The sequence below is a fragment of the Sus scrofa genome, chromosome 1 (assembly GCF_054392235.1).
Source record: "Sus scrofa isolate SSC_HxYL_T2T_F1_AM1 chromosome 1, Sscrofa_HxYL_maternal_Yorkshire_Landrace_v2.0, whole genome shotgun sequence".
In the NCBI taxonomy this organism is placed as follows: domain Eukaryota; kingdom Metazoa; phylum Chordata; class Mammalia; order Artiodactyla; family Suidae; genus Sus; species Sus scrofa.
This window is the reverse complement of record NC_139383.1, coordinates 199,233,788-199,245,850: the sequence shown is the minus strand read 5'-3', so window position 1 is coordinate 199,245,850 and position 12,063 is coordinate 199,233,788. Positions and strand designations below refer to the sequence as shown.

The window sequence follows — 12,063 nt, the reverse complement described above, 5'->3', positions numbered from 1 at the left end:
AAGCCTGCTTTTCACCAACTCATGTGTCTGTTTCTGTTGGCCTTCATGGGCCCTTATTCTACGGCTTCACTATGTGTGAGAACATTGGTGATGCCATAGGTTCTAATCTTGAAAGATGGAAAGTCTGAAGGAGCCACAGGGGTGGAGCTTTCCCTTGGCCTGAGAAATGGATGTGGTTGGTCTTGCTGGTGACAAGCCAGATTTGAAAAGGCCACAAAAGAGATGGTCCAAGGAAAACAGTCTGTTCTTGGTGTTAAGGACGGCCACCATGGGTTTCGTTCTGAGAGAGGGAAACCTGTCCTGTAGGGGATCACCTTCTCTGGAGAGAGGCAAACTCGTGTCCTTCTCATGCCTAGGTTTTTGTATTCTCTTATTTCTTTTATGACAGTGCGCCCAACAATCAGTTTCAGATCAAAGGCACAGTAGAGCATTAAGAGTCTGAGAAGCTCACATCAAGAAAATCCTTAGTCAAGCCATTTTAAAGTAAGGCAGATCTATAAGCCTGTGGGATTCTCCAAAGAGTTAAGATGACTTTCCCACTCAGCCACCCCACTGCTAAGTAATAAAAGGAACCCACGCTATTGGAATGAAGCTCACGGGGGAACTGCTTTCCCAACGATCAGTGCAATGGGGCCAGGTGGTCACAGGAAGAACCCATCCGTCAGGAAATGGGGTTCTGAGGCCAGTGGCCACATCCAGATCCATCCACCTACAAAGCCAACCCTGCCATGCACACAGGAGACAAAGTTTGCTAGGGGATTTGATAGGCCTGGAAATTGAAAAATGAGCAGCAGCTGCGAGCCCAAGGTCATTACTATCCCCAGGGGTTCGCCTTTTCGATCTAAGGGGCAGTAGTTTCCATGATTAACTTCGAATTGCTGTCAAGGGTGTAATAAAATCTGGGAAAGAAGAAAACTTTCCCCTCAGTAATCTGCTCCCATTTTCCTGCCGTTTCCCTTCCTCCAGCGCATATTCTCAATCCCCACTTCATGTCGTTTCCTAGTTGCAAGAAAAAAATCTGCACTCGGATGAGCCAAAATAGACAATGTCCTCTGTGTACTCAGGCACTTAAGGATTTTCTTTTCTCAGTTCCAGGGGCCAGGTCTTTAGGACAGCTGCATGAAAAGTTCTCTTGTTTTCAAGACTATACAATACCATCACTTTCAGAACAGAACATTTTATTTTCATTTTAAAATTCTCTCATTTTGAAGTCTGTTTTCTAAGCCATGACCATCAGTTCAATGGAAGAGAGGTTTTCTAGTTGGTAAGATGTGCAGGAAGAGAAAAGGAAGAGGGCAGATTCTTTTGCAAACACATCTCACTAGTTACCTCTGCATTAAGCACCCTTAAGGCTCCAACTTGATCTGATGCGACAGTAGCTCAAAAATCATCCTGATATGCCTCTCAGCAAAGGCCCCTGGAACCAAACCCCTCAACTACAACGGCTCAGGTAGAAAATTAAATGTGCTTTATTTAGACTGTTTGAGAGTTAGGTATAACACTCATGACAACTCAGTGGTTCACTCATCATTGCTTTGCTTCAAAGTGTCAGATGCCAGTGTTACAAAGGTGAATAGGACATGGTGCTTCCTCATCAAAGGCATAAAGCCTGGCAGGAAAGGGGCGTGCCAATTACATAAGGCAGCTGGGGAGGCAGAGGCAGAGGTGCCACGATGCAGCCATGGGGGCAAATGGAGACCCAGTTCCCTAAGGAAAGGTCTCCCTGGCTGACACTGTGTCTTGACAAGATGTTGGACTATTATGTTTCCTCGGGGAGGAAACATGTCTCTGAGGTGCAAGCCCTGTCCTTCCCACTTTCCCACCTTGATTCAAGTCTCTCTGGGAACAGAAGAGAAAGTGGCAAAAGGTGGCCATGAACAGAACCGGTTCTCCAAATGGCTGTGAGAACAGTCTAAGATTATGCCACAGGCTTTAAAAGAGGGCAGGGGGAGCTTTACTGAAGGAGACACAGTCTGGGGGGGTGAGGCCCAGTGCCGCACAGAGTTAGGATTTTTTCACTGCCCTCTTTTCAATGCCTTTTCTCTTCTCCTCCAAAGGTACCAGAACCTCAGCTCTTATCTCTGCCCCCCACCTCCTGCCCCAGAATAAGACTGCATTCCTGGCAGGAGGGTGTGACCCTATAGCTAACAGTGGGGTGTGAGGGGGATTCAGGTGGGTCACTCTCAGACTCAGACCTAAGAGTGGGGTGGGGGCTTTGCCTTCCCCTTGCCTCCATTCCTGGTCTGGAATGAGACATAGCTCAAGAGGCCCCTCACACCACGAGGACAGGCCATACCTTAGGGTGAGAAGGAAAGTTGTTAGAAGGCAGACCCAGAGGGCTGTGAACTATAATCATGAACCACAATGCACATCCTAACCTACCTACGTATATACTTAGGCAGAGCAAAAGAAAACACTTCAGTTTTCCGTAAGCTGATGTTAATTGGGGTCTCGCTTACATGGGGTCACAAAAAATGGCGTGAGGTGAGGGGTGCAATGAAGTGTTGATAAAAAACAGCATCCGAGGAGATGGCCCTCGGACACATGTAGCACCCGGGACACCACAGGACACATTCCATCTGGTTTTTACATTGTAAAGAACTGTCTGAATTCTGGTGGTAAAATGGGAAAGCAATGGGCACCAAAAAAGACAACCTTCCAGTTAACTGTAACCAAAATAAACATCTTACCTTTTTCTTGCTGCAGTATATTTGCCATTTTTTCTCTGCTGGAAGTGCAAACATGGCTTCCCTGTGTTTGTCTGTGAGGTCAAGTTCATCCTGAGAAGAAAAATAGTAATTGTTATTTCACAGAGTAAATGTTACTCCTACCCAGGAAGTTATCAACATCATCAGGGTGAGAAAACACCAACACATAATTAAATGAACTTGGGAAAGACGAAGAAGCTAGGTGCAGGTGCACGTTATCATCATTAAGAAAGCACGTTAGCATCATTCACCGTCGTGGTGAAATGGTTAACAAATCCGACTAGGAACCATAAGGTTGCGGGTTTGATCCCTGGCCTCGCTCAGTGGGTTAAGGATCCGGCGTTGCCATGAGCTGTGGTGTAGGTCACAGATAAGGCTCGGATCTGGCGTTGCTGTGGCTATGGTGTAGGCTGGCGGCTACGGCTAGGGCTCTGATTAGACCCCTAGCCTGGGAACCTCCATATGCTGCAGGTGCAGCCCTAAAAAGATAAAAAGACCAAAAAAAAAAAAAAAAAAAAAAGCAAGAAGTCCTTGGCCTGGGCACCAGCAAGCTAGAGGGACGAGGCACATCCCTCCACTCACAGAAGGATGGGGAAAGTGGGTTGAGCATTCAAGGCCATTAAAGCGGCAGGGTTTGGAAGGATTTGATCCTATTACAGATTAGGGTCTGGTAGAGGTGGCTCCACAAACACTATCAGGATGGGTCCAAGGGAGAGGATGAGAGGCTGGGGGAAAAGAGCCAAAAGCCAGAATGTGGGACTGAAGTGTATGGGGATTCCTGACCAGCTGAATTGAAGCACTGGGTTTGTGCAAAGGATCAAAGGATGGAAAGGTTTGAGAGGTTAGGAGGGGCCAGTTTGTGGGAGATCTTAAATGTCATACTAAGATGTTTCTTTTCTTGACCAAGAAGGGCCAATGAAGGTTCTGAGCAAGGAAGTGATATCTGGATCCCAGGAAGCACCACCAGTATTTATTAAGTACCCCAACGTACCAAGCACCGGGCAGGTGTTTTCTCCTTTAGGTCTCATAAAGACCCTCAGAATTCCATGCATGATGATGTCCTCCTTGTGATAATGATACCTGTTGTAGTATAGCTGGGGGAGAGTCTGGGGGAAGGCTAGGTAAGTCACCTGCTCCAAGACCACACGCCTGGTAAATGATGGGGTGGAGTTTAAGCCTACGGCTGTCTGACTCCAGAGCCCAGACGCTTAGCCTCCCACATCAGTGTCTGGAAACATGAATTATACAGTGGTGTGCTTAGATTGGACACCAAAGGAAGGCAATTTATGAACATCCATAACTAACAAACAACAATGGGAGTATGACTATCAAGTGTATGGAGAACAGTTACTAGAATTTAATAACTCAATCCATGGTCAACATTATTAATGGTATTGAGCTTCTTGTACACTTTTATTCTTCTAGGAAATTTATCTAGTTAAGGGCAGCAGATGGATGGGTCAGAGACATTTTAGTTATTTATTTTTTACTTTTTAGGGCCGCATCTGGGGCATATGGAAGTTCCCAGGCTAGGAGTCAAATCAGAGCTGCAGCTGCCAGTCTACTGCACAGCCACAGCAAATCCAGCTGCATCTATGCCCTTCTAATCCTTCCACATCTGAGCCACATCTGTGACCTATACCACAGCTCACGGCAACACTGGATCCTTAACACACTGAGCGAGGCCAGGGATTGAACCCTCATCCTCATGGGTACTAGTCGGGTTCTTAACTCGCTGAGACACTATTGGAACTCCTGTAAAATTAATCTACATTCTTCAGCCTGTCTTTTGAGATCTTCTGTTTATAACACCAAATTAATTTGCCAGGATTGCTACTGGTGATCCTCTTATGCCCTATCTTGTTAACACCTGCACCTCCAGGGCCTCGCCACGCAAGGTCTGCTATGTGCTGGCTGCCAGGGGAAATTCTTCCTCTCCTTAAGCCTCTGCTTCCTCACCTCCAGGATGGGCATCATTTTTCTTGCGGGGCTGTGTGAGGATTAGCACCATCAACTCAGCAGACATAGGGAGGAGCAACTGTACTGCGGTTTAGTTCTCTCATCATTTAAATACATTTCAGGTGCTATTGTCTTTTAAGAGTAAGGTAAACAGTTAAGTCGCTAAAACACACACACACTATTATACCCTGACCATAAGAAACTAGTTAAGAATTTCAACATTGAGCAACCAGGGAAAGAACGAAAAATATTTAGAGAAAATTGCATTATAAGGGAATATGTTAAAAATGTTAAAATGCTGGCATGCAACCGTTACAAATGTGCAGTAATTATTTTTATTCCTTTCTTCCTTTTCTAATATCCTGTAAGTTATACCTGTTCTCGTCCACTGATGAATACAGGGGAAATGGTGACACAAATCACTTCCCAACAATTACGGTTTTCTAGGGGTGGCATAAAGATCAGGTCAGTCATTCAAACAGCTTGATAACAGGTGCTTAGCTTGGAGGAAAGGTTTGCAATTTGTGAAAGAGAACAGGGCTCTTAATATAGCCCCCTTTACTATACTACAGCACTGTGTTTCTGCTCACTGTGCGGAGGTGTAAAGAAACCTGTGAATACTAAAACCTAGAAATTCACAGCAAAAAGTATTAACATTATCATCTTTTTCTGTTAGAGTCAGAAAAACTTCTGCTTCTGCTGAGACACAGAAATGATGGATTTTGAACATGCCAGTTGAACTAGGACTCAGGGCACGTGGTTTCATGCAAGGAGGGAACGGCCACAAGATAAAAAAGTATTTATTAAAAATTGCTATAGGGCCTCTGGATATAACTTTGTAAGAAAATGGGAAGGAACACATGGATATCAATAAAGGTAACAGCTAACAATTATTGAGGACCTTCTGTGTGCTTAGTAAGAGTGTTCTATATGGATTAATTTAGTTTGCCCTCACAATTATCCTATAATGTGGGTAATGTCACCCCACTTTCCAGGAAACTGAATCAGAGCAATTAAATGGACTGCTTGAGGTAACTAAGGTAGTAAATGGTACCAGAGGAACTTGAGGCTAGACTGTCCAGTGCCAGGGCCCATGTTCTTAAACACTAGCCTGTTCATTCATGTGCTCGTTCAGGCAGAAGGGAAATAAAATAATCACACAAACTGATGCTCACACATGGAGCTGAGAGCTGTGATCCAGAGATGCTTGCTCTGGGGAAAGGTAGGGCCCTGAAGGCTGTGAGTGACGGGAAATGAGGTCTGAGAAACGAATAGGAATTAAATCCATCAAAAAAGCACTGCGGGACAGTGAACAGAGACTTGCAGGCCACTGTGAACTTTGGTCTTTATCTTAAGAGCAATCAGAGGTCACTGGCAGATCTGAGTGAGGAGAGTGACATAGACGAAGTCACTGGGAGTGTCTAGGCACAATGCCCAGTGTAACGAGACCCCCGCCCCTCCATTCCAAAAGTATCTCTGCTCTGACTCATTCTCTTTTAATAACATAACTGAAACAAGCATGCAAGACTCTAAGACTATCACACAGCTTTAGAGCTCCATCAACACCTACTCAGTGAATGCCCTACCCCCTCCAGGACCATGGCCAGACATTATAAAGAACGCCAAGATGAATAACACCCCAATTTCACGAAATGTAGATTCAAGTTAGGAAGACAAGATGATAGAAGTCTTCAATGTTTGCTCTTCTTTTCAGGATAAAGTCCAAATTCCTTTGCTGGTAGGTAACTCCCTTCATGATTTGGTCTTTACTGACTTGTCCCACCTCCCCTCACCTCACCTCCTCCTCCAGTAGCCATTTTTTAGCACTTGGGATCACAAGTTGCCCACTTCTGAAACTTTTCCACATCGTGTTCCCTATTCCTGGAGAGCCCTTCCCACCATGACTAAAGGTCAATCCTGTCTACCCGAGCTTTTACAGAGGATCAGCTATTCCCCCCCAGGCAGCTTACCCTGACTTTCCTGGGGTGGGCAGCCCTCTCTGCTCTCCTAACCTCATGGCATTTATTACTTTGCTGCAGTTATGTTATTAGCATATCTGACCCCCTTTCTAGATTCATCCCCAGAGGGCAGGAATGAAATTTGTTCTGTTCATCTTTGCATTAATTTCCAGTTCCCCAAACAATATCTAACATAGTTGAATTTCAAAAAAAAAAAAAAAAAAGGAAGGTGAGGGAAGGTAAGGCAGCTGGGAAGGAAGGAGAGAGGGGATTATTGTGGGACACGGTGAAGATCAGTGCATCTCGATGATTAAACCCCATTTTTTTGGGGGGGGGCAGTAAAATGTACATACAGTAAATGCACTGCTTTAAGAGACACATCTGTACTTTAGAGACACTTAAATACACATTTCTGAGTTTGGCAAAGGTATACACTGAAGTGGTTCTTGCACTTTACACTTTTGAAGCTGGTTGCACCATTTACTCTCCCACCTACAATATATGGCATTTGCAGTTACTCCACATTCTCACCAACATTTGGTGCTCTGTCTTTTTAATCTGAGCCATCCTAGTTTACTTGAAGTGATTCAGAAGTCAGTTGCATTTCTGTATACCAGCAATGAAATATTAGAAAAGGAATACAAAAATACGATACCTTTTAAAATTGCACCTCACAAAATCAAATACCTCGGAATACACCTGACCAAAGAGGTAAAGGACCTATATGCCGAGAACTATAAAACTTAAGAAATCAAAGAAGATGTAAAGAAATGGAAAGATATTACATGTTCATGGATTGGAAAAATCAATATTGTAAAAATGGCCATACTACCCAAAGCAATCTACAGATTCAATGCAATCCCTATCAAATTACCCAGGACATTTTTCACAGAACTAGAACAAACAATCCAAACATTTATATGGAACCACAAAAGACCCAGAATCGCCAAAGCAATCCTGAGAAACAAAAACCAAGCAGGAGGCATAACTCTCCCAGACTTCAAGAAATACTACAAAGCCACAGTCATCAAAACAGTGTGGTACTGGTATCAAAACAGACAGACAGACCAATGGAACAGAATAGATATCTCAATGCAGTTTTAATTTGCATTTTCACATGGATACACCTTGTCACACATTCACGTGCCATTCACACATATTCTTTTATGAGGCATCTATTCAAATCTTTTGTCCACTTCTGAGTTGCCTGTCTTATTGCTGTCCTTTGCCAGAGGTATGTATTGAGTGTATTTTGACTAGCCTGGGCCTGCTCATTTTGTTAACCATCTATTTTGATCACTAAGTGGGGTTTGGGGGATGAAATCTAATTTATTAATATTTTTCCTTTTAGAGTGAGTGCTTTTTGTCGTCTGCAAGAAATGTATGCAACATGCAGATGATGTTCTACGGTTTGTTCTGGAAGCTCCTAGCTTTAGTTTTGCCTTCATGTTTGAATCTACACCCCATCTCATGGACACCACTCCTGTGGCCTTTCTTTAGTTACAAAATGCATGGATTGCTTTTGGCTTCTTTCTTTTCCAGCTACTTGCCGTCATTTAAGATACATTGCTGGGCAAGTTGGGGAATGAAAGCACAAATGATCAAAGGAGGAAAAAGAATTGATTGCAAACTAATTTGAAATTGTCTTACATCTTTAATTTCTTCATGCTCTGAAATTGTTTCAAAATAATATTACAGCAAATTTCTTGGACTTCCCTTGTGGCTCACAGCATAACTACTTGGCATGGCTTCTACAGTGGCTGTGGCTCGACCCCTGGCTCAGGAACTTCCATATGCCGCAGGTGCGCACCACATGTTGCATTTCTATATACTAACATAAAAAAGCAGCAAGAGAAATTAGGGAAATCATCCCATTTACCATCACATCAAAAAGAACAAAATACCTAGGAATAAACTTACCTAAAGAGACAAGAGAGCTGTACTCTGAAAAATCTAAGACTGTGATGAAAGAAGTCAAAGATGATACAAATAGATGGACAGATATATCATGCTCTTGGATTAGAAGAATCAATATAGTCGAAATAACAGATTCAATGCAATCCCTATCAAATTACCAATGACATTCTTCACAGAACTAGAACAAAGTATTTTAAAATTTGTATGGAAACACTAAAGACCCCAAATAGCCAAACCAATATTGAAAAGAAAAAAAAAAAAAGGAACTGGAGGAATCAGGCTCCCTGACTTCAGGCTATACTACAAAGCTACAGTCATCAAAACACTATGGGGGAGTTCCCATTGTGGCACAGCAGAAAGGAATCCCACTAGCATCCACAAGAATGAGGGTTCAACCCCTGGCCTCACTCAGTGGGTTAAGGATCTGGCATTGCCATGAGCTGTGGTGTAGATCACAGAGTTGGCTTGGATCCTGTGTTGCTGTGGCTGCGGCATAAGCCAGCAGCTGCAGCTCCAATTGGACTCCTAGTCTGGGATAGGCTTCTATATGGCACAGGTGTGGCCCTAAAAACAAAAAACAAAAAACAGGGAGTTCCCTTGGTAGCTCAGCAGTTAATGAACCCTACTAGGACCCACTATGCAAATTTGTTCCCTGGCTTCACTCAGTGGGTTAAGGATCCAGCGCTGCTGTGAGTTGTGGTGTACGTTGCAGACACAGCTTGGGTCTGGCATTGCTGTGGCCTAGGCCGGCAGCTGCAGCTCCAATTTAACTCTTAGCCTGGGAACTTCCATATGCCATGGCCACAGCCCTACAAAGCAAAACAAACAAAAAACAGTACAGCACTGGCATAAAAACAGAAATTAAGATCAATGGAACAAGATAGAAAGCCCAGTAATAAACCCAAGCACCTATGGTCAACTAATCTATGACAAAGGAGGCAAGAACATACAGTGGAGGAAAGACAGTCTCTTCAATAAGTACTACTGGGAAAACTATACAGCTGCATGTAAACAAATGAAATTAGAACATTCTCTAACACTATACACAAAAATAAACTCAAAATGGGTTAAACACCTTAATATAAGGCCAAATGCTATAAAACTCCTAGAGAAAAACATAGGCAGAATGCTCTTTGCCATAAATCACAGCAACATCTTTTTTGATCCATCTCCTGGAATAATGACAATAAAGACACAAATAAACGAATGGGACCAAATTAAACTCAAAAGCTTTTGTACAGCAAAGGAAATCATAAAAAAATGAAAAGACAACTCACAAAATGGGAGAAAATCTTTCCAAATGATGCAATTAACAAAGACTTAAAATAATATAAAAAAAAACTCATACAGCTCAATATCAAAAAACAAAACAAAACAAAACAAAAAACCCAATCAAAAAATGGGCAGAAGAACTAGACAGACAATTCTCCAAAGAAGACATACAGAAGGCCAGCAGGCACATGAAAAAAATGCTCAACATCACTATTAGAGAAATGCAAATCAAAACTACAATGAGGTACTAGCTCACACCATCAGAATGGCCGTCATTAGTAAGTCTACAAATAACAAACGCTGGAGAGTGTATGGAGAAAATTCCTTCACTGTTGGTGGGAATGCAAATTGGTACAACCACTATGGAAAACACTATGGAGGTATCTCAGAAAACTAAATATAGAACCACCACATGATCCAGCAATCCCATTCCTGGGCATATATCCAGAGAAAACTTTCATTCAAAAAGATAGGAGTTCCCGTCGTGGCGCAGTGGTTAACGAATCCGACTAGGAACCATGAGGTTGCGGGTTCGGTCCCTGCCCTTGCTCAGTGGGTTAACGATCCGGCGTTGCCGTGAACTGTGGTGTAGGTTGCAGACACGGCTCGGATCCTGCGTTGCTGTGGCTCTGGCGTAGGCTGGTGGCTACAGCTCCGATTCAACCCCTAGCCTGGGAACCTCCATATGCTGCTTGAGCGGCCCAAGAAATAGCAACAACAACAACCAAAAAGACAAAAAAAAAAAAAAAAAAAAAAAAAAAAACAAAAAGATACATGCACCCCTGTGTTCACTGCAGCACTACTCACAATAGCCAAGACATGGAAACAATCCAAATGTCCATTGACAGATGAATGGATTAAGATGATGTGGCATGTATATACAATGGAATACTATTCTGCCATTAAAAAGGACAAAATAATGCCACCTGCAGCACCATGGATGGAAGTAGAGATTCTCATACTAAGTGAAGTCAGAAAGAGAAAGACAAATGCCATATGATATCATTTATATGTGGAATCTAAAATATGACATAAATGATCTATCTATAAAACAGAAACAGATCATGGACATGGAGAGCAGATTTGTGTTTGCCAGGGAGGAAGCAGGGAGAAAAGAGGACAGATGGAAGTTTGGGGTTGACAGATGCAAACCTAAAAAGAAAAAGAAAAAAAAAGACTTAAAATTTTTATTTTGATACTTAATTTGAACACTGAAGAGTCAACCATGGAAAACCAAGTGATCAGGATCACTGTATCTCAGTATCGCTCTATGTGATTTTTTTTAAAGGAAAAAAGTAAATCTATAAGAGGCAAAAGTAGATCATTGGTTTCCTGGGGCTAGAGGCCAGAGCAGAGACTGACTGTGAATGGACACAGAGGAGATGAAGTGATGAAAATGTTCTAGAACTGGATTAGGGTGATGGTGGCACAACTGTAAAAATTACTAAAACACACTGAAATGTACACTTACAATGGGTCAATCCTATGGCCTGTAAATTATATCTCAATAAAGCTTCTTTAAAAAAAAAAAATCAAGCCTGGCTGCTGGAGCCCCAGGAAAACAGAAAAATTAGAGCAAATAGAGCTTTGTGTACATAAAAAAGACTGGATGAACATTAGATAAACCAGGGAGTCAGTTTAGATGTGAAACTGAAAAGAAATGTATGAAGAGGAGGGAAAGGGAAAAAAGTGGGCCTCTTTGGAGCAAGTGGTTCAAATGTTACAATTTCAGACACAATTTTTGTTTGAGACCAAGATTGTATACATGAAATTTTCTTGTGCTTTCCTTGAAAATTACATAGATCCTCCTAATATTCATTTCATTTAGGTCAAGAGATGGACAATGTTTCCTCCAAGGCCCAATATGAGGTGACATGTTAATCTTAAATCTTGAAGAAACTTTTCAGTGTTCTGTGTTCTTCTGAGCAGTGGTGCCAGAGAAAAATACTGATTCCTTTGTGAGCTAAGAGCTAAGCTTTTCACTAAGATTAACAAACAGATGTAGTTAGCCCAACACCAGGAAGCATCCTGGTCACTTCTTTTACTTTTCCTCTGCTCACCTCGGGTTTTGTTTTTCCTTTTTGCAACCCAGCTATGTCAGATAGTGATTTGGGGACTGGCGATTAATGCAAAGATGAATCAAATAAATTTAGTTCCTGCTACCCTACCTGATACTTCAAGGGCCTAGTTCCTTTCATCGGCCAAAGAATTTTCTTTTCATACTATTTTTTCCTGGATAGAGTTTTTAA

The 12,063-nt window shown here is 42.4% G+C and overlaps 1 protein-coding gene across 5 annotated transcripts in view; it reads right to left on the bottom strand.

Annotated features, from left to right (window-relative positions):
- DAAM1 (dishevelled associated activator of morphogenesis 1) overlaps nt 1-12,063 on the bottom strand; it is a 175,713-nt gene that overhangs the window by 79,514 nt on the left and 84,136 nt on the right. For 4 of the 5 annotated variants that reach the window (XM_021102688.2, XM_084982491.1, XM_021102686.2 and 1 more), the window contains exon 3: nt 2,691-2,780. In XM_021102688.2, coding sequence (XP_020958347.1) covers nt 2,691-2,780 — 90 coding nt within the window. Of the gene's footprint in view, nt 1-2,690; nt 2,828-12,063 lie in introns of all 5 variants that reach the window. The other variant, XM_084982494.1, reaches the window with a different exon arrangement.